This window comes from Athene cunicularia, assembly GCF_003259725.1.
Source record: "Athene cunicularia isolate RWA chromosome 5 unlocalized genomic scaffold, athCun1 chr5_part3, whole genome shotgun sequence".
Taxonomy (NCBI): domain Eukaryota; kingdom Metazoa; phylum Chordata; class Aves; order Strigiformes; family Strigidae; genus Athene; species Athene cunicularia.
This window is the reverse complement of record NW_020799103.1, coordinates 7,380,035-7,403,557: the sequence shown is the minus strand read 5'-3', so window position 1 is coordinate 7,403,557 and position 23,523 is coordinate 7,380,035. Positions and strand designations below refer to the sequence as shown.

Genomic DNA, 23,523 nt, shown 5'->3' with positions numbered 1-23,523 from the left:
AACGGCATTGGATATAATCCCAGGACCAATGGAGAGAGATTGAAAATGAGGGTGTTACCTTTGGTGAATCTCACTGACACCTAATAATGCTGGATTACCATCTCCAGTGTGAACAGATGTTTTGGTAGCCTGTTTCATAAATTATGTTCCCCCATGTCGGTTTATTCCCAGTAATAAAAAAAATAGGATAGCATTGTGTTTTTGTGGCAGAGGAATAACACACCGCTTAGAAATCGGAGAGGTTGCTTGTAAAGAAAGCATCCGTGTGACTTGCTGCAGAACAAATCTCTGAGATCAGTTAGGGCAAACAAGCCCAATATTTCCAGAAGCTGAGTTACAGTATGTGGAAAGCAGCACAAGAGGGCATTTATAGCATGAATAGCTCTTTATTAGCTGGTATGTGTTTCACTTTGTCATTTTTCAGAATTGCTACAGTCCTGCAGTCTGAAAACCTTGGATCTGTGTTTTCATTGGCAAACTGATAGGGAAGGGAGCCAAAATATTTGTTACAGCCAAAATAAATCCAATAGCCAAGACAAACTATTCTAGCCCTGTGATCCTGATGCTTTCTCTGAAATGTACTGGGTCATGGGAAGTTTCGTTTGGCCTCCTTTAATAAATCTGCTCAAGCAGAGCTCTGGCAGACACCAGGATTGCTTTCATAGGGTTAGAAAGAGTATCTTTTCCAAATGGGCAGAGAATATCTCTTAAACTAAGGAAGTCTCCAGGGAATGGATCAAAGGTAAGAAGTTGTCTTATTGTGGGAGCTAAAACATGAACCGAACGACAAAGTAACAGGACTAGGATTTGTGTGAGGTGGGGAGCAAGCACCCAACCCACCTCTTTCAGCAGCTGGCTGAGCTCCATCAGAAAGTCGCATCTCTAATGAGATTGTAGAGTTAATTTCCTTTTTATCTGTCCTTGGAATGGAGCAACAGAGCTGTTAAAAAAAATCTTTTAATTTAATTAATCCTTTGCCCCTGTTTTCATTACCTTGGTGTGCAGCTTTCTATGCAGAATTAACGGGTGGATATACTGATTAGTGCTGGTCACAGATTTTCTCAGGAAATGGCTTTGGGTCCGCAAACGCAGCTTGTCAAAACAATTTTTTGCAGAAGCGTGGCTGTTCCAGCTATGTTCCAACAAAATGTAGATTTGATGATTTGACAGCTCAGCCACCCTCGAGCCTGATCTTCAAGGCAGGGCAGATAGTAGCAGCCCCGTGCATGGACCATGAGTCTGCTGCGCGCCGGGCTGGGCTCTGGGGCATGCCCAGCTCACTCTTGGGGTGCATCTCTTTAAGAAACGTTACCTGGTGGCTCTCTCGTACCTCCCTTAGCCAGCCTGGCAGCGAACTGCTCCCTCAGCTATTAGACAAGGACAGAAGTGCTCAGCCTGCATACAGTATTCAGAGGCCCTATGCTAAAATTCTCCTTTCAGCAACCTCCCGCAGGTACAGCAGCTGCTGGTGGGGGAGGAAGAAGCTTTTTACCATTTTATTAACCTCCCCATTTATTTGATGCTTTGGGGCTGATACATTACCACGCTGTATCTCTTTTTCTGTAAACTCTTAATGTGTTTTCTGTGTGCGATGCTCATGGGATTATGATTCCTTCTTGTTTATTCAAGCCTTTGTGCTCTCCAGGGATCTTGCTACAAGCGCTACAAGCAGGTGAATTGGGAACACGGGTGAAAGGATGCTAAAAGGGAGAGAAGGCCACTCTGGGCTGGGGAACCAGGCTTCACCCCCTGCTTCTGCTCAGGTCACTCAAACCCAGACAGAATAGTGGTGTCCTAAGGTCCTTGTGGTGCAGAGGCCTGTCTGCCCTTGAGTAACAGGAACCAAAACTGCAATTGAAATAGAGTTCTCTTGTAGGCTGAAATTGAGGACTGATTTCATTGCGTGTTGACATGTGATTGATATCTGTAGGATTCTTGCAGCTCAGTTGCTCGTTTTTGTTCTGTTTATCAGACAGGCGGTGACACATCTTTTTCAGTTGTCAGGCTCATATGTGGCGCAACAGACCTTCCCTTGGGCTAAGGATTTAGAGAAAGAAAAGGAGGACTATGCAGTTTGTGGCTAATGAGAATTTGTTCTTGGTAACAGTAGTTCAAAGAAACCATTTCAACCTAAGCTGTGTGCAACAGGGATGGTTGCTCCTCCAGGTAACGTGTGGCTAGCTAGAAATCAAGAGTGTCTGTAGTAATCATGGTCTGAATGAGAGCCTGTTCACCCTGTACACTGATTCAATGCTAGATAGAGTCTTTTTCAGCCTATTTTTTGCCACAGTCATTGCCACTGTATTTCTTCTGTATGCTTTGAGTTACAGTGGGTTAGTCATTTTACTGGACATTGCTCTTTAAATGGTATGATTTTAGTGATAATATTTCATCTGAAGATAGTGGATGGGTAAAACTGCATTCCTTATATGGCTGTAACACTTCAACATGACTGAGAATCATTAGCAGGTTTATTTTATTTTTCTTCTCTGTTCGAGCGGAGTGTTTATTTGAACTGCCTTCTGTCTGCTGGGACTGGCTTCTTACATTTTGATCTTTTCAGCACTGTAGAATTGTATCTATATATGGTAAATAGATAATTAATGCAAATAATGAAGGGGTCAGGCAAGTGAACTCAAAATTTTTACTTTTATGAAAACGTATTAGGAAACCTTGACTTCTGACTTCTTAGTAAGCTGTATTGAAGCTGGTTCAGAACTAGCTTTTGGACTTTGTCATAGATGTCCTGGTGTTGGGAGAATGAAAAGAAAAAAATTATGGCAGTGTTTAAATCAAAATAATATTCTTATTCCAAGAACTGCACTTACAGTTCTTTACAGGAGACACGACTAGAATATTACATAAGGATTTTCAATATTATTAATGTTGTATATTATATTAAATATTCTTAAATACTGCACTCAGTTCAGGAATGATTCTGGTGTCAGCTTCATCCATAAAACAGTGTTTGATCGTTTACAATGATATCTCCGATAAATCGCTCTCAGAGAACTTTCCTTGCAGAGTAGCATTCAGTGTAGGAAGACACTGTAGACTTATAAGTCATAATGTTAGATAAGCTGGAATCAAGCTTTTTATTCACTGTACTCCTAAAAAGGGCCATAGGTCAGTAAAGCGAACTCTCGACTTGTGGTGTGTTGTATTTTTTGCTTACTTAGTACATACTGTCCTATTGTCAAGGACTACCAAAATTCCATTTAATAGCCATTATCCCACTCTGGGCTTGCTTCTGTAATAAATACCTCAGCAGTGTTTGAACTGCTGCTTCAGTGCCAACAGGTCTTTGTAATTTGAGCAAAAGGACAGCTTCTGAGGGATGAAACCCAGTCCCACTCTGGGGCTAGCCAGTAGAGGGGGATGCAGTCATACGCAGTCGATGTGATGGTCCGTAGGCACGGAGGAGGCTGAGGGAGTCGGTAGTCCCTGTGGGGTGACTCTTCCTTCGCTGCTGACCCTGCTGAGCACCTGTGGAGGAGCAGCACCGCTCCCTTGTTCCTTCTCTTTGGTCGCATGTCATTCCCCTCCCTAAGAAAATTAAAGAAGACAATGCAAGATGGATCACTATTTCTACAGCTTATTTCAGTGATTTTCATTGAAACAGATTCTGAGAAAGGATTTAGGCATTTAAACCAAAATTGGCATATGCAAAACCCTACTGAACACCTGCCCAACTCTGGTGGATCTTCAGCTTGCTCCAGGCTGGCAGCCAGTGCTTGGTGGGTGGGATCATTGTCTTAAGTAATGTGTTTTCACCCCTGTTTCACTGGGGTGCACACCTGAAAGAATTGACGTCCTGGGTGTTTTCCAGTCTTGTCTACCTCATTTTGTCAGTTTACGGTCTCTGGTCACCTGTCCCAGGATGGGTCATTCGTTTTATGTTAGCGAATGACTGGGCAGATTTCTGAAACCATCTGGGAATTGGAACCCCAGGGCTTAGCCCTTCCTCCTGCTGAATGCTGCAGCGGCTGTGCTGTGATTTACTCCCCTTTGTCCGAGAGAACCTTCCAGTGTAGTGACCCATTTGGGTTTCACTGGCCCCGCTCCAGTCAGGTGTATCACCGATGCCCTTTCCCATCCTCTGGAGAGCATTTAGTGTGGTGGTAATGTTAGGGTAGTCCGCTTGTCAGATGATGACTTCTGTGAGATGAGTAATGTGGATTTCAATCTCGTCACACAGAGAAGGGAGTAGGGGTATTTTTAATTAATATTTTGTGCTGCTCACCTTCGATCTGGGTATGCTGGATTAGATTTGGGGTAGAGAGGCTTTGTGGTAGACTCCAGATTTAGCATCTGCTATGGCCCAGTTCCTGCATACAGGCCCCTCTTGCAGCTCTGCACCAAGGCCTCTAAATCACACAATTTAGGATTAACTTGATGGTCTCACGGAATTGAACTAAACCCGCTCAGAATTAAAGATACAGTTTGGGAAATACGTGGGAAACAGCAATAAATAGAGTTAAGTAAGACTATATGTTTAAAAATAATTAAGCTTTTGCAGGTCATTTGGTTACAAGGGGAAAAATTCTTCTAATGAAGTCCTAATGCTCTAATGAAGCTCTTGTGTCTCCTAGAAAAGTCACTGAAGAGTCACTGTCCAAATTCCTCCATGAAATCTGGGGAGGACCTGTCCTAGTCTCTTCCCATGAGTTTTCTCAGGTCTTGCTATCTTCTTGTACGTATGTTAACCATCTGGCTTCTTTGAAGCCTGTTTTGGGGGCTGTTAATAGTTAATATTGCCACTTGAGGTCTCATTGTCCTAGCCAGGGTTCTCCTTCAAGATACAGTGTTCCGTTCATTTCTGAAGGGCTGTTCAACTCCAAGATAGATGAAGAGGAGGAAGTAAAGCTTTAACCTATCCTTTTGTCTCATTAACAGCCTAAAGAAAGAGAGAGAAATTGAGGCAATCAAGGGGAACATAAAATAGTACTTTAATATAAAAATTTCAAAATAATCTTATTCTACTAACTCTAGCTTTTGAAAGTCCAGTTATCTTAAATGGATGCTTTTCACTGCCTAATCCATGTCATTTTCATGGACGGGCTGGCAAGATTTCTAAAAGAGTTTTTAAAATTATGCTGGAGCGAGCCTCTTCCTTGAGAGGAAGGTGATTTTAAGTTTAAGGTGCACTTGGCAGACAGGTTGAGCGAGTGTTGGAAAGAGGAGCATATAATAGAAGAGTCTCCTCTGAAACAGGAATGGATACAGTGATGTAAGAGATGCCTTTTTTCAGTCTAATATTCTTTTCTTATATACTGACAGTTTTTCTTAAACTACATCTGTTTAAGACTGCTAATTCCACAGGAAACTGGGTTCTTCAGAAGCATGGTAAGAAGCCATTGTCCTGGAGGGAACAGATGTGGGGGCATGTATGAGATCTAACCTGGAGTGACAGCAGCCACCCAAGTCCCTTCCAGGCTACACAGTCCTTGGAAATCCTTCCCTTAGCAAATGCAAGTTTATCACAACAAGCCTGCAGACTTCTTGAAAGGGAGACCCAGCTGAGAAGATAAGTAGAAATAAATTTAGCCCTGGGCAGCAATGCCATAAAAGTGTTACCTGATGGCTGCCAAATGACTTGTATGCCAGGCAGTCTTAATACATCTCCAAATAGAAAAGTATTGATTTCACAGATGCCACTTCTTTCTGTAGGTTTCTTCTTTTTTTTTTTTTTTTTTTTTTTTTCCCCAGAAGAAGATCTGAGGATTAAGTAGTTAATGGGGGTGAACTTGTGTAGTGTCTGGACTGGTTTGGACAGTGAGAATAAGCAGCTACCATTCATGTGATTAGTGATTTACAGGTGAGAGGTTTCTCCAAGTAAACTATGAAATTTATTAAGTTTTGCATAATCTCATTTTTCCAGTCTTACACATTAGTGGAACAGGTATCTGCTTCTTCCAAGAAGTGATAGGATATTTGAGACTGCAAGTCAGTGTTTTTTCTGCATTTACTCCACTTTTGGGTTTGAGCATCTTCAAAACAATTCATACTTCATTTGTTAGTTTGTTAATTGCAAGTAGTTATTGCTTATTATTAAAAGTCTATAAATTTTGGATGAAATAAGCAATAGGTTATATGTTTCTGTGAACCTGAAAGGTGATATTTGGTCTAATGTTAAGGATTTGGGTGTTGAGTTTGCAGTCCCAACCTGAAAGCTCAGGACCTAATCCTTTTCCTGTACACCACTGTTGACATTCCATAGATAAAAGAATGGAATTTAAACCAGCAACAGGCCTTGTAGACGGGGTTTATGTTCAGCCCTTTGGTTAGAGAGATCAAGTACTGTGCCAATGCGGTGGGCATTGTAACAGAGAGTAGTCAGGTAAGAATAACGGGTGGAAAGACTTGGGGTGGGGAAACATGGGGGAAGGTCATACAGTCTAATTCCAATGTCATAATGGAAAATACAGACCAAATTCATACTAAACTGAGAAATTTGGGGTTGCCATCATCCTGCTGTTAGGCTAGAATTTCTTTTTCAGTCAGATTTGGAATATATTCCTGGTTGAAATAGCAGGATCATTTTGGTCTCATCATATTTCCAAAACAGCATTGGAAAATTTTCTGCTGTTGGTTTATAGCAAATGGCCAAGTTAGACTCCTTTGATACTCAAAGCTTCTTAAGCCTCTTGATCTTGTTTTAACTGACTGTAATGACAAGGCAGATGAAGCCTAGTGAAAAGAAACATTTAAAGAAAATCATTAAGGATAACAGAGCTATTGCTGCAGCTAAAAGAGAACGCTTTGGCGTGTCAAAGCGGATGTTGGTGCACAGAATAATCCAAAAACTGTAATTCCTATAAGTTTTTTGTTTCTTCAGGTTTGAAGCACTTGGGTTTCTGGGCAGATCTGCTGCCAGGAGGCACCTGGGCAGCTATTTCCAAACTAACCTTGAATCCAAAGCACCAAGAAGAAGGCAGGAGCACCTGGGCTGCCAAAGCCAGCTCCAGTTTTGGGGCATGTTGCTGCTCTCCTGCTTGTGGATTTGGGATCAGGGAGCCATGTGATGCTGAGCAGGTCAGGGTAGGCTTGCCTGGAGTGTTGTGTGCTGCTGACTGACCTGCTGCTCCTTCTGTTTCTAATACTTAAGTAAAGAATGCCTGTCTCTTGGCTATCTCTTTTCAAAATTGGAAAATTCGTATTCATACATTAAGGAGTGAAATGAATATATATGAAGTGGTAGAGTTGTCAGACCATAAAAGTAGGTGTGCTGTTGGCTGGCTGGATAAGTGGGTAAGTAGGGAGTGCGGACAGAAGACAAGTGACTCAGACCGCTGGGTTTTACAGATCCCTGACATAACCCGTTCCTGTTTCCTCAGCGTGCCTTTCAGGAAAGGGAAATAAATCACTTCAGCATCAAAAATACCCTGAAAATATTGCACTTGGAAGGACTTATTACAGCATTCAGAATTTCAGAGGCACAGAAAAGGCGTATCTGGATAAAGAAAAGAGAAGTTCAAAGGTCCACATTGTCCAGGGAACTCCAAAACAAATTACTTTATGCCTGTAATACAGGGCAGGGAGCCACTTTCTTACAGAAAAAAGTGTCACCTACAAAGTGGGCTGTAAGTTCCAGTTGTGTGTTAGAAGTGTATAATACTGCTCTTGTTCAACCTGAGTCTTTTCATATTCAGAGAAGTTTGGTTAATTTTGTTTCTTTGCTGATGAAGAGTGAAACTATTGAGATGAGTATTAAGCATTTTTTTCTGAAAAGATCAGAAACTACTTTTAACCATCCTCACTGTCCATTCATTAAGCGTTATTATATTCGACTTCATTAAAGACAGTCATTCCCCATTGGCTGTTGGTACCATTCCTAAAGCTATTAAATTTTTCGAACGTGTGGAATTTACTCATCTGTATAAAAGTCACAGAGTCTGGACACTGTGCTTTTTTCCTCATCATACTTTGAAGTGCTTGTTTTTGCACTGAATGTGCTTGTAGAGTTCTTAATGAGTCTTGAGTCTGGCAAGGCATCTAGTACAAATTTGTCATGGTTTTTAATAAGAAAAGTTACACCTAATCAATAACTGGCCTAATACAATTGTTTGGAGTGGAGTGGGTCATTGTAGAGCGGAGGCTAGCATACTGGCATTCCATATTGTGTAGGTGTATGACAGGGTAATAAATTCAGTTAGTGTTGAATACTGTTACAATTATACACAGGCAGGATAGTATTTCCTGGTTTTATTCCTCCCTGAGTAAAAACTTACAGGATTGTCTTTAGAAAAATACACCTTCGATATATTCTCCTTTCTCATAAAGCAAAAATCTGCAGCAATAGTGACGTTGTATTCATAAAGGCAAGATGGTTTCTGAGAGCCAAAACAATGTTAAGTGTGAAGGGATGAAGAGGAAGAAGGAAAAGAAAGCAATGGCTGGAAGTTTGTGGCACCAGTAACTTTTAATCTACTTTGTAATAACCAGTGGATAGAAGAGAATTTACTTTTTAAAATTTATTTTCAAGTGTATTTATTGGAAATGTGCTTTTCTCCACAGAATGTATAAACTAGTACCTTTCCTCCTTCTTTCACCTCACTGTTGCATGCAGGACTTGAGGCATCGTTGGTTTTGGCATCTTTTTGGAATTAAACATTACTGGGTAGAGGACATTGCGTGTAATAAAAAAAAAAAAATATAAAACTTTGAATCTGTGATTACACAAACCTGTTTCAAAACACAAAAATCTATCTTGTGTTGTTCTGGCATGTAAGAAACTTGTCCTGTTGGTATAGCAGGTAAAAGTCGTCATCTATGTACATTTTTACAGGGTCTTGGTTAGAAAAACTCACAATCTAGTTGTCAAAGATGCCAAAGGCATCCAGGTTCCATTGACTTCTGTAAGATTTATGAGTGCTTCAAACCAATGAAAACTGACTGTTAGTTTTCAGTTTGATGCAACTGCCGAATTATTCCAATCTAGCATCTTGCTGAGCTGCTACGTAGGGGATGAAATCTGTTGATGCTAGTGAAGAGGCTTTCCATTGATTTCAGCATGGCTAACTCTTAAAGAGTAATATATTAAATTTCACATATTCAGTGAGTGTTAGAATTCTGAGTAATAAGTACAGAGAACAAACCATCTCAGGTGTAGTTGTTCTTTTTTATCAAAGAACTAGTCACATGCCAGAAATCTGACAGCAAAGCCAAAAGCTGCGTTTTCCAGTGCGTGTACAACGGGTATTCATACAAAAACGTGTTTCGTGTGCAGACAAGTATGTGCAGTAAACCAATTAGTGTATGTACGTTAGACGTTTCTGCAAAATGCTGCTTGCCTGTTTGTATAACGATACGGTCTCAAGCTCCACTTTTTTTCCCCCCTTTCTTTTATTTTAGTAGCTTAGGGAAAAAATACTCTTCCACAATAAAATATTTATACTATGTCAAACAAAAGTTAAAATGCTAGACCTAAGGCAAATTCCACATGAGCTGCAGTGTAACTGCCCCTTGTGTTTTGTAGTCTTTGTTTATGAGTTTGGAGAATCATGTCCCCACAGATTTGCTGAACAGAGAATACTCTTGTGTCTGACTTTCTGAGCTTAGCAACCTCTTTGTTAGACTCCCTAGAGAGACTCCGGGTTTTTCCTGGGAAGGCCCTGTGCAGATTTATACATCTGACTGAAATGCTAACCAGCAGATTGTGCAAGGCTTCTTGACTCTCTGCCATCCTGTTTTTAAAAATGTAGTAATCGAATTTGACTCAAGTGAAGTACATCTGTTGCAGTAACGTCTTGCTGGCAGAGGCATTGGTGGCTGCAGCTAGGAGCATCTGTCCGTTCTTGATGCGGATGAGGGTGTCTCGCTGTTAGGGAAAAACCTCTGTGCCTAGTTAAGCAAGAGGAGGGTGTGCCGTGTATCTGGATATTCTGTGGGCTGCTGTCGATTTGCTAAGAGTGGCTAAAGGATTAAGAGGATACAATCCCATAAACTCCAAACTTGGTGAGGTATGTTACATGTCCAACAGTTTGCCAGAGAAAGCAGGTGTATTGCTAGCGCTTTTAGAGTCGTTTCAGTCTCAGGTGCATGAAAATCTTTACAGTGTGTTTACACAACTGTCAGTGCTGCTCATGTGGATGTACCTGGGCTGACGAACCAGTGGTGGTAGCACGGGGCTCGCTCGTCTTGAGAGGTGAATGCGACTTGCCTTGCTAGTTTAAAGCTAGCTCACATATATCTGTAGTCAGAAGTACTTAAAGAAATTAAGCTAAACCAAGAGATAAATCCTCTTTTATTTTGACAGTTGGAACTCATTTACATACTACTGTTGTGAAACACCACAAAATAATTTAAACATTATTGAGATAGTGATGTAGGGCAGCTCGTTGAGAAAACTATTCAAGAAGGGAAGATTGGAGTAACTTCTTAATTTCAGTTTTAGTATATTAAAATATTAATAAACTAAAGCAAAGTGCTGGGTAGTTGGACAGTTTTTAAAACTTCCCTTTCTTGGTTACCACCACGTCCTGAAGTGACACCGCATAATGGCTATTGCTGTCTGCATTGATACAGGCTTCTCCAAAAATGCTGGATGACACAATCTGCATGTTGTGAGGAATTGCTCCTGGTGATCAGTTCTTGTCCACCATGCATCTTTGCTGCTCAATTTAAGTTTCATTTTTCATTTGTCTAAACTAGAAAGTAAGAAATGTGCTATCTTAGCAATTTGTGAGCTGTGATACATACACCTGGCACGTCTTAATATCTAAGAATAGTAACACTTTTTAAATGCAGATGTCTCTAGGTCACAGTTACAGACAGAGTACAATGTAGGAGCCAAAACAAGGTCAAAAAAACCTTTTCATTCATGTTGCAACTTTGATTTCTCACAGTAAATCTTGGGCTACTCTTCGGCTACTACTGTTCATGGATCACTGACAAAATCTAGGATGAATTCGATTTTTGCAGTTAACTTGTAAAAGGGTTGAGATTTCCATCATGTTGTTTTAGCCCACGCAAAACAGTTCAGGATGGTATAAACCACACATTTTTTTGATGGGAAGGGATCATTAATGACAGCATGCACAAATATTAAATTACTTCCATCTAGGCATCCTTAGTGAAAGTTAAGAATTCTTCCTTTGTCACTGTTAAACTGAAAATTCTTATGGATGAGAGGGAGTGCAGGATGCAGGGGAGAACAATGAGAAGCACAAAATATCTCTGATCTAATGAAGAATAAAGTTTTCCTTGCTTCATATTCCAAGTGGGATTCTTAATTTATAAGTGGGGAAATTACTATATTATGTTAATAATATGTTAAAAACATGCAGAAGATAGGAGCTACCATAATATCTGAATGTTTTGTTGTTTTACTAAACATGACGTTTTGTTTTGCTCTTTTAAAGATACATGACTGATGGTGGTCTGGGCCTCTATACTCGAAGGCTAAACCGGCTGCCTGATGGCATGGCTGCGGTGCGGGAGACCATGCAGCGTAACACTTCACTGGGACTCGGAGATGCTGACAGGTAAGTCTCATCCAGCAAATACTTGCAGATAATGGATTATTTGTTTCATGCTGTATTTAATGCTTATGGAATCTATGAGATTAAATAAGCTTTGGCAATTCAGATACTGAATAAGGCTACATAAGCTTCTCCCAGAGTATTTTAGGCTGACAGAGGTGTCAGGATAAATGCTGGCTTTCTGTCTTATGATTGCTCTGCTGAAATCTTATCTGGGTTTTTGTGGGCAGAACACAACATAAGAAAACGTAAAACTTCTATATTTCCACTGATTCTTCCAAATCCAGTGATTCAGTGTGAGTGGTCAAGGCCAAAGATCAAGAATTAGATGAGAAAAAATCCATAATTTATGGGAGTGCAATCATAAAGGAAGCTGGGGAAATGGACAGTAATGAGACCTGTTTTCTGTTAGAGTTGAGATACTTTTGCTTTTAATGGCATCAGCCTGTTGCTACTTCTTTCCCTTCCAAACCCAAAGCGTGATGAGCATTACTGTTGATGTAGTAAGTGAGCTTGCATCCTTTTCCTTTCATGAGGGGCCCCTAAGTATAAAACATGGATTTTGAGTTACAGGTTTGAAGCCGTTTCTGAACTAGAAGTTTTTTACCTTTTGTTTTGTTATCAATAAATAAGTCTTTCCAGGGACATAATGCAGTTGACTGCGTTTGATATGACTGATACTTTCTTGGTAGTGATGCACAGATTACTAAGAAAATAGAAGTGATGGAGAATGTAGCCTTGTGTTCAAAGAAAACCATACTAAATTTGCTGCGGTGTCCTCTTGATATTAGTAAAGGGCAGGATGGTAAATCAAAACAAAAGAGATAAAACCTCTCAGAGAACCTCAGCTCAGTTTCAATTACCGAGTCAACATATGCTTGCCAGTTGCAAAATATGCCTGGATTTTTCAAGAGTTCATATCTCTCTCTGAAATTTGTGACTTGAAACCCGTACTCAGCCAACAGCGCTGGCTCCTGGTTGACGGTGGGTGAAGGCATTGCTGCCTGGTGATGCAACTGAAGGCTAATCAGGTATCATCCTCATCTGTTGCTGTGGCTTCTGAACATTGCCACATTAACAGAAACGATCTGTTTACAATACAGAATTGGTCTAATATGAATTATATTATTGTTTAAGTAACAGTCAGCCTTCTGGAGAGCTAGTGATGCATTCCTTGTTACTGATTCCTTCCCCTGTCCAATATTTTCTGTGCTTACAACGCTTTCTCTTGGCATGTAAATTATTCTCATAATTTATTGGCTAAGCTCCTTCCCTGAAGCCACCACACATCAAGGACCCATTATGCATGTTCAACAAGAGAGACTATTTGTGTGTTTAAATATATCCCCCTTAGAATGGGATTGTGATACACTGAAATGCAATCCCTAATTTATGTCAATTGTTTCAGCTTTGAAAATCATTCTCTCGGTTCACATGGAGGGGCTGGACTTTACACGCTATAAAGACTTCGTATGGCTCACAATTTGCTGCAACATGAGATCACAGAAAAATTATCCTTGGTCCCAGGGTTGCTGGCATTATTCTCTATTGTTTTGATTTAGTCTTTTCTGTTTAGAATGTAAGCCTACTCACCTTACGCAGAGTTTTCTGACAATAGGGTAGTGATTTGAAAATAGCTCCTCTTCGGTTGCTGGGTGATCATGACGTGCAGTTTAAACAAAAACGTAATCTTGGTTTGAGCAACAGTTTTCCAGGGTGAAAATTGGCATAAGGAAAAGGATTTGAATAGAATGGTGCAGTAATGAATCGCTTTCTTCTTTCTGTGAATGGAGGCAGCGAGCAGGAGTGCTGAGTTGCTTTATTAGTACACCTAGAAAGCGTATGAAGCTTAACTTGTTCAAAGCAGATGTTAATTGAATGCATGGGAGAATGAGTGTGACAGGCTGTGAACCTTAGAGTATAAGGTTAATCATTAAAAAGTTATCAGAGGCATTTTTTCAGTATGCTTACTTGTTTAGTTTCTTGTGTTCTTGTATATAGAAGTTTAGTTGTGAAGCTTTTACTCATTGGCTCTGGTAACATAAAACAGACCTTAGAAGGTACATTTTCCCCTGCAGCAGGGAAATACAAACAAGGCAATTTAATTTAATGCTTGATTGCAAGGTTAATGGAATCATTGCACAACACAGCTGAGCTTATTTATTCACTTTGAGACAATTTGTGTTTGCATAGAACAAAGGCGTTTTTAATGAAAAAAAAAAGTACTAAAAATGCCTTTTTATTTAGTTTGTGATTTTTTTTTAAAGGTTGACAATTAGCCACCTATGAGTTTGTCTCATATATATATATGGGCTTGGTGTATACCATCTGATTATTTGTTTTCACATTGTCAGGTGCAGCTGCTTGATCTGACAGTAAATTCTGCCCTTACTGTCATATATCTAACTTGCATTTATACATATAGATAAGAGGGAAGAAGTTTGAAACTTAGATTTGAGTAAATCTTTCTGTAATTGCTTGCTTGTATAACTTATTATTTAGACAAAATAATTCAGACCTGTGCTGATTTATCACATCCTTGTGAATAGGACATGATACTGTATTAATGAATGTGAGCTTGTCAAGAGTAACTTTAGTGCTGCTATTAGGGAAATGTCTATATGACTTTTTAGAAAATCCTCTGTGATTAAGTGCTTAAATAACTACTTCCCAGCACGATTAACTTGGATTGTTTTCCATTTACAGTTTAATTTGAGGTTGCATTCATTACATGTCTTTGCATAAGAGCGTGAGGCATAAAAAGGTCTTCCCAGCTTCTGACTCTGAGGACCTGTCTCAGCAGATAGCAGGTTACGTTGTCTTGGTGCTTCCGACAGCTACAGCATTGGTGGGCCGTAGGTAACACACATCTCGGGTGCTGAGCATGCTCTTCAAGAGTGTTTCTGTATCATGGTTCAGATCCGTGATGACTACAGCGACACTCTTGTCACACTCGTAGAAACAAGACTGTACTCAGTTTCACTCTTAGGACTTGTGACTGAAGCTGGCTCCTGGCAGTTGGTAGCATTTCCTGCTTTTGGCAAAATTTTTGGATAATCCCAGAGGAAACCGTGGAACCAGGAGAGGAGATGGCCAGGAAGAAAGAGCTGGGAGTAAAGCAGAAACCGAGCAGAAAACCAGAGGACATTCCATGCAGAGCATGGATATATCACTATTAATAAGAATTTCATTGAATGCAGATTTTTTCAGATGCTATGCTTTATAGTAATTTCTGCAAATGGTAAGAATTACAGCTTTCAAAGATAGCTGAAGAGTAGTATTTTGCTGTTATTTTTCAATTTATAAGAACAGTTTAAGGTTATTTATGTGTCTTGGCTCAGGTGGTAGACAGCACTTCACATGCCTTCATGGAGTAAAACCCTTTGACTGGAGTATGTTTAAATTCACTAACTGCAATTTAATTTCTTGAATATTGTTACAGTGATGAGATTACTGAAAGTATGGGTTAGTGTTCAGGGCTGGAGGGAGATTGTTGGACTGCCTTCATAACCATGAGAACTTCGATCAGGCTTCAGAAGAGCTGAAAAGCGAGTTGAAGCAGGCTATCAAGTTGGGGCAGTACTGGCCTGTTCTGAGAAGTGGGGAGGGAAGGAGGTGTCACTGCTTTTGGAAGGATGCAAATTCCACTGAAAGCAGGATTACGGACACGGTGCTGATGGGTATCACATAAGAAGCTGCATCAAAATTTCTTCTTTTATAGGTGCTACTTTATTATAGACCATGGAAAAGTGTTACAATATCCTTTTTTGTAGACCATGGTAAAAAGAAAATTTTGTTAAGGTATCCTTTCTGTAGTTTTATAGTAGGATAAGACAGTTTTAAGTCCTGAGCATGTATTTTCAGTTTTTCCTCTTAACTGAGACAATGCAGCTAAAATTAAATGAAGGTGTCTGCATTTCTTGCCTTTACAAATGAGTTCAGTCCTCTATTCACAGAGAATATCTGTTAGCAATACTACCCCATTACTGCCCATCTCAACATTACTGTGGTTTTGCCACTCTAGCAGTGGTAACATGATGCATATAAGAAAAGGTACAAAACAGAGAAAATTTGTCTGGAATAGACACATATAGGCACATAGGCTGGATAGTCTTTGTCTTAAAATGTTAAAACATGATTGAGTTCTATCTTAAACATCAGATGGACCCAACTGTTTTAAAAATACATAGAAATAGATAACGGTAGTGGAATTCCCATCATCTCCTTCCTGCACAGCATCTCCTGCTCCTGCAGTGCTCCCTCAGGAGTGTCGACATAAGTGTTTGTGGAGTTTCACAGTAAATGAACTTGCAGGGAGATCTGTCTGGTATTTCATGTGAATGGGTTTGTGGAGGGAGGATGTCCTTTCTGTCAGGAGGAGGAGTAACCAACCCATATTCATTGAAATCATCTGCAGACCTCAGGAGATCTCAGCTAAGAAAGTTGCTGCCAAGCTGTTACTACTCTACCAGGAAGATTTCATGCCATCACTTGACAGTTCCTTCACTTCCAGAAAGCCCTGGCAATTGTACTTGCATTCAGTTGTTACGACTAAAATAATTTATAAATTCTACTTTTCCCTTCTGTTTTTTTGCGGGGTTTTTTGTTGTTGTTGGTTTGGGGTTTTTTGCTAGGACAGTGGAACACTCATATATAAGGATCCTATGTACGAATTAAATATAGTTTTCTAGAAAATAATTTTAAAGTCTCTAAATTGTTTTAAGATAATATAGATCAGAAAGTAAGTGCCAACACCTCAGCATTCATTGCTCACTGTATCTGTCCTGTGAATCACTGCAATTTGTAAATATGTGCCCACATAGAGTTGCTTAACAGCAAAGTCACAGGACTGGTGAAATTACTCATGCCTAACAGACCTACTCTGCTGGACCATCTGTTTGGATTTTATCACTTAGTTAGAAAAAATACGACTACTTCTGAAATGCAAGTTGTACCTTGGTACCTATAGATACCTATCTCTCTGTCTTTGAAAGATCCCACATTTATCTTGAAAACTGACTCTCAAAAACAGGGAAATTCACATTGCAAAGATTCTTTGAAGTTTATGGCCTTGGGATCTGCTGATTAGAATCACAATACCATATACTTTTATTTTCCGAGGAATTTTTTTACAAGCTGCAGTCCAAAGTGAGTTTAGGTTGCATAAAGTAATTGCAAAGTTAAGCAACAAATAGTAGTTGAAAGCAAAAGTATAGTAGCTATACCCGAGGGCTGAAGTTATCAGTACTAAAAGGAAAAAAAAGATTTTCCACTTTCAAACAAGGTGAGGTTAGTCAAGGGAAGCAACGTCTTTTGTCAGATCCGTTTCAGTGGGCTAAAGATGACAAACTTCTGGGCACACAAGATTTTCTTCAGGTCTGAAACAGAAGCAGAAATTTTCATTACTAAATACAAGCTGAAGAACAGTTGCTATTAACAGGCTGTGTTAATAGTTTAGACTAACTCTTAAATCAGATAATACCTGAAAATCCGAGGAAAATTTAGGAAGGAAAGGCATGGTGTGATGTTTGTGCGCTGTAGAAGAGAGAGATTGATGATTTATCACCTGTGTAACATGGAGGGGTTAAGTGGAGAGAAGGATCAAATTATTACAGGCTGTAAAGCCTGTCTCTTTATTAAATCTATGGTTTTTAATATCCACCAGAGTTATTATTTTAATACTCTGGTTTATTCTTTGAAGATGCTTTATAGAACTCCTTGAAGATGAGAAGGAAAAGGTCAGAGTTTAAGTGGTTTTGTGAGAATTTCCCCCCTTGGGTAACCAGGTTCTTCTCAGCTTTGTGGTTTGCATGTGAGTTCACTCAGTGGGCACAGTAATACTTTTTTTTTTTTTTTCCCCATGCACATACTTTTGGGGTTATGTATAGTACACTGGATGAAGTATACTGTATTCTGGGAAGTACTTATGTAGGATTTGATGGTAGTGTCAGTTAGAGAGGCACAATGGAACAGAGATAGGTTGGACACACTTGTTTGTTTCTCAGGCTTGGTCTAATTTTACTCATTGCGTGATGATCAGCAGAGTTTGTTTCCAACAATCAGCTTGGTGAGGTTGGGAGCTCTTTGATGGCTGGAAAATGTTTTGAGGACAATTTATGGAAGTAGATAATTTTTCAGCAGAAATTGTATTTGTTTAAAAATTTCTATCCAGGTTCTAGATTACCGTGTCATGTAGCAATAGCAGATGTATGGTTGATGTGAAGGGCGTTTGGTACTTGAAGCAGTTTGTTGCCTATTAGTTAATTGACTTTTTTTAAAATGCAATTTGTTTTCCTATGGGAGAGTCCTTTCTCCATGTATCTGTGGCCACAGAGAAAAGCAGATTTTGCAGCAGGTAGGACCTGTGTGTACAAATCCAGAATGATCCTGTTCTTCTCTTCTTTTAGTAGCTCCACAGGCACAAGGCACTTGAGAGCAGTCCCTTGCCTCTCTCAAGAACTTTATTCCAATTAGGAGGTACAGTTCTACCACTCAACGCTAAAAACCAACCAGCCAAACAAAACACCCCGCAATTTCAAGCTGTTCTCTCCAAAATTAGTAGATTAGGCAATCTGGACATGCCTGTCTATCACTACAGTTTAAACCCCTGCTTCAGAACTGCCTTTTTGCTTAGATGTAAACACTGAAGAGAGAGGCTGGGTCTAGGCTTTAGAAACTTCATTTCTTGGTGAAACCTTTTTCCTCATGTCATGCCCGTTGCCGTGATTCTGATTCTTCATTCCTTTATATTTTAGGGGGTATTTTCACCACTGCTCTAGCATCTAGTTAAAATGCTTAAACCAGGAGCTGAAGTTCACTACAAAGGTAATGAAAGGTGGCAGGTGCCTCAAGGGAGCAACTTGTTATAGCTAAGTTAGGACTTTGGTTTTGCCCGTATATTCTACTATGAACGGTTTGTCTCTTCCCGTAGAAGGTTGCACTGTGGCACGTGTACAGGTTAAAGGACCTTACGTCTTCTAGAATTGTGAATACTGATTCTGTGTAAATAGGAGAAGCTGCCTGATTGAAGGAGCTGAATAATTTGCATCTAGGGATGGCAAAAATCATGATCCTACACCACTGGAACTAGATTTTCCTGAAGTGACATTTCCTTTCATACACACCCACTTTATGTGTATAAGTATAAAGTTGATCTAACTGCTGATTTGGAGTCTCTTCTGAAACCCTCAATATTTCTGGTTCCATTGCCAGAGATTAGCACTGTCTTTTCTGTTGTATGAAGTGGCTTTTAAAACACTTTAGGCATGTGGGAAATTAAGCTTGTATTCCAAGGGTAAACAAGATTGTAGATACAAAGACCATTTTGAACTGTATCAGGGTCTTTGTGCTTTGCATGACAAACCGAAGAATGTGAAATGCTTGCTGACATAGTGCAGACTTTGTTATTTGGTTTTCCATGTCGAATGGCAAGAGAGTCAACATAGTCTCACAACTGACCTACACCAGTAACCTCTGAGTTTGGGATTTGGAGATTGAATAGATAAAACTAATAGCAGACAGCTGTCAGACTCCAAAAGAAAAATGTCACTTTGGGGCTCTTTGACGAGCATGGAAGCTCACTGTTGGTGTTAAAGCAAATTTCAAGACAGATGATTTTTTTCAAATATTGTGTGTATTACTAAATGTCTCATTACCAGAAAAACTAAGATTCTCCCTTTGGTCTTTGTTTGCCCTTCTTAGTTTGTTTGAGCTTTGAAGTTGTCTATAATTGTATGGAAAAACTTCATTAGAATTTTTCATTAGTTTTTTTTGCTTCTGTTCTTACAGCTATGTATGCTCTTGTGATTATAATAATACTCTGTTAGTAGTGACTTACATGTTAATAGGAATATTAATGTTAATAGCCTGACTTTAAGCTTTCTGTTTAGTGGCTGAATGTTTCCTGTAATTGTATTGTTTGGAAAATGATATCAAAATTCTGAGTCCAAATATAGGATGCCCATGTCTTTGTGCATGCTCTTATGAGTTTTGCTGGAGGTTTTAGTTTGGCCTGGGTTTTTTTGTTTGGGTTTTTGGTTTTTTTTTTTTTTACTCTATTGATTATGTTTATCGAATATTCAGTCATTTATTCCCAGTCTTGTCCCATCCAGTGAAGAGCTTTCAAACATGGCACTGCAGATGTGGTGAGGGGACACCCTCTGTATCATCAGTGAGAAGCCTCCAAGGAATTCAGGATATCCAGATGCTTTGATCCATTGCCTATACAGGGACATGAGACTACTAACTCACACAGCTAACTAAAATGTTTCAAATTGGATGGTACTAATAGCCCTGTATATCCAATACACATCCACATCTGCAGCACAGCAGGAGAAGTTTAAGGGATTACAACTTTGAGCTCATATTGAAAATGCGATGTATTTCATAAGCAGTCATCTCCTTCACCTGTCCTGAATGGCAACTCTTGTGTTAAGAAGGTAATAAAGTAAGGGAGATACTTCTGGGATGACTGATGTGAAAAGAAACCAAAGTGTCCCTGACCTAGCACTCATCGAGGCAGAGGATATTTTCAGATAAAATGAAGGTGCACTCCCTGTTTCCATGGCTCACAGAGGTGCACTGCTTTCCCTCCTCTCACAGACCTTACCTACCAACTGTAACTGAGTTTTCATAGAAAAGGGAAGGTCTCATTTCCCATGCACATCTACACAGACAGAAGTGCAGAAATCGGGGTGTATGGACCATGTGCAATGAACGTCTGTCCCCACTGGAAGGACTTTCCAGCTCTGGAGGGCAGCTGAGCTGCATTTTGCAGAAGGGGTGTTGAGGAAGTGGAATGGCAGGGACAGAAGTGCATAACTGTATTTTTGCTGCCCCGGGATTCTTGGAGCTACTGCATTTACATCAGGCTGTTCCTTGGTGCCACAATAGCTTCCTTGCTGGCCAACAAGCAATTCCATATTGGGGCTCCGTACCCTTCTTATCTGTGAGTCCTGTTCTGCTCTTCTCCATTCCTCAGCTTCCTCATGGTATAGGGATTTTCCAGCACTATGATAATGTGACTTTGTGACCTTTTTATGACAGCTTATAGGATTCACAGTGAAGCTGAGACTCCACAGAACAAGTAGTGACTTTGCTCCTGATCTATCGGAGTTGAGCACCAACATCCTGAGGCTTAAACAGCCCAGTGTTAATGCAGCTCCATGGGGCTTAAAAATGCTCTGCTATTATATAAACAGGCAGGCTTTCACATGATAGTGTTATGTTGCTAAAGTATATACAGTTAAATATACGTTTGGCCAGGATAAATAACTGCAGCTCTACAGTGGAAACACTTGGAGCTACATTGTGCTGGTACAGCAGTATTATGAGAACATGTGTAATATGTTTTTGTTAGTAAATTTTTTTCATATTCTCACTAAAAATAAAGCATCTAATTTTGCATCTGGATTGCTGCAATTTGAGACTAATTAATTGGACGTAAGTGATACTGGAACAGTGTGAAACCTGTGTGCAGAGTTAGCAGGGGGAGCCCAAGTAACTACCACACAGCTAGAGGCTATGTTTATGTGTGTCCAGGTATATATGGTCAATGAGTAGCCAGAGGATCCGCGCTAAACACTGGAAGTCTGATTAGTGCCTGAGCAAAGTCCAAGGGCTGAGGTCAGCTCTTTTTAACTATATGGGGGTTTTTGTTGTTGTTTCTTAACTGACAGAGGCTCAACTCAGCAGCTACTCTGGAGTTACCATGTGCTCTCATCAGCCCCAAGTAATATTTTTTATCTTTTTAATCTAATTTTAACTTTAAAGTTTTATCTTCTCTGATTATGTTTTTAGCCTAAGTTAATTTTCATATATATCAACTAATTCATTCGTTTTGGTTCAGAGGAAATGAGCAAACCACCTTGAGTGTTCAAAAAGGTTTTATTCCCTCTTTCATGTTCTTTGTCGAGATTGATTTATTCTTGTTATGAAACTTGCAGCTAGAAATACTCTTCGTGACATGACTTAATGCCTTAAACATCTCTTTGAAACTATTGGTGTTATTTGATACTATCTGATATGCACATGCGTACTTTTATGTTTCATTTGCATTTTTATGCAAAGATTTAACTTTTATTTTCGGAGATGTCTGAAACATAATGTTGCATTTGCAAAACTGAACTGTTTTGAATGTAGAAGGGATGAAGGGAATATTATCAGGAAATAGCTAGAGATGTATTTGTAGACAACTGTGTATCTCTATGGAAAGAGAGGAGAGGGAAAAGGAGAAGGAAGAATCACCATCATGAGCCTCTGGGAAGGTAATACGAGTGTCCTGTGCCAACTGAAGTTCACAGAGGGTTATGTTCATCCAAGAAAGCCTTATACTGCACTTAATCCATATTTTGGGAGTGTGTGTATTCTCTGTCTGCTCCTAGATAGAGAATTTATCCATCTGTGCTTTGAGAGCATTTTTGAACTAAAGGACTCATAAGATGGATTGGGTGGTTGCAAGAAATCTGCATTTATACATAAATATTAAATGTGCATGCAAAAGAAGGACAGAAATTTTCTGAAATCAGAAGACTGATTTCAGACTGAAGTCAAGATATGAGTTCTGTGCTGTGATTTCTGTTGAAATTCTTTGTTGTCTCCTAACGATAAGCGCCAAGCCATTTTTTGGTTAGTATAGATTCAAAGCAAGTATGCCATATGGCACCATTAAGTTGCTTGACATTCCTTTTGATCAAAACATGCTGGGTGGTTTGGCCTCCAACACCAACATCCAGAAGGTAGAAGCAGAGGTGTCTTCCATACTGTGGTTTAGAGTTTGGGTCCCTTTCTGCAGTAGCTTCTGACTGTTTCTTGATTTAGTGACATTCTGTTTCTCTCTCTCACCATGTTTTTATGGGCTTGACCTTACATTAGTTGTAACGAGCTAAACACGTGACTGATAAAATAATCATTCTTTCCTGTGAGTCATGCCATATGTTTTCTCTAGTCTCCACCACCACAATTCCAGTCATACTTGACCCAGTTATTTTACCTTTCCTACATCTTCCCCTATGCTACCAAATTGTTTTCTCTTGCAGCCATTTATTTCTTTCCAGCCAATGCATTTTGCTTTCAATGGTGGGCTTTCATGTCTACCTTTGTCCTCAATGAATTACTGAAACCCAGCTTCATTCATGAAAAGCGTTTGAATCTTAAAGTTGCTCCCCACTTTGAATACAGTCTCCTCTTATTTAATTACATCAGTCTCTGATTTCACTTCTATATTTTAACACCATTGCAGTGAGGGAGCTTGCAGTACATGGCAATGCGGTTAAGTTTATTATGGCAATGTATATGTTATCAAATCATTTAGGAACAAGGGATTATTTTAGAAAGAAAAAACTGAGAGCCGAAGGTAATTTACAGCTTGGCTAAGTGAGGCTGGGTGAGATCATGGGAGAAAAAAAACTGTCTTTGGACATTTTCAGGAATAGTGAATTGTAGCTATAACTTAAGTAGAATGGATTCAAGGGACACAAGGAAAATAAAATGATTATAAGGAAAACATCTCTGGCACTTACTGACTTGTAACTAGTGTCTAGGAAGTCTGTCCTTTGTGTCTTTAAAAATCTTTATGAGCCAAAGCACCATCCCATATTAGAGGGAAAGTGGTTTTCCAGATGAATCGTTATTATTGATACTGAAGGCAAGGACTTTCCTCGTCCTTTTCTAGGTGCGCCTGTTAGGATACAAAATAAGAATGCTTGCATTAATCTAACTAGTAATCTGGGTTTTCTTTCATCCTATCGTCCCTTGTGCCGCTCACTTCATTAAAGTCTCTAAACGAAGATATGCAATGACCACTGCTTAATTCTAGAGGAATTCACTAATAGAGCTGTCTTTATCAGTACTAGTCTGTGTTAAGTCTTTGATAGCAAGGTGAGACACCACTTCACAGCTCAGCCTTAACAAGATGACCACATTCTGCCAATGTTGAAATAGGACAGAAAGATGAGAGGCTGATTTAAAACTGTTGTGATTTCATTATTGCACTGGGATAAAACAGAAAATAAGGGTTTGGGGTTTGTACTCCCCCCCCCCC

At 39.6% G+C, this 23,523-nt stretch overlaps 1 protein-coding gene across 12 annotated transcripts in view; it reads left to right on the top strand.

Moving 5' to 3' along the window:
- NAV2 (neuron navigator 2) overlaps positions 1-23,523 on the top strand; it is a 417,220-nt gene that overhangs the window by 316,512 nt on the left and 77,185 nt on the right. For all 12 annotated transcript variants that reach the window (XM_026850748.1, XM_026850747.1, XM_026850744.1 and 9 more), the window contains one exon: positions 11,364-11,486. In XM_026850748.1, the coding sequence (XP_026706549.1) occupies positions 11,364-11,486 (123 nt within the window). The remainder of the gene's footprint in view (positions 1-11,363; positions 11,487-23,523) is intronic.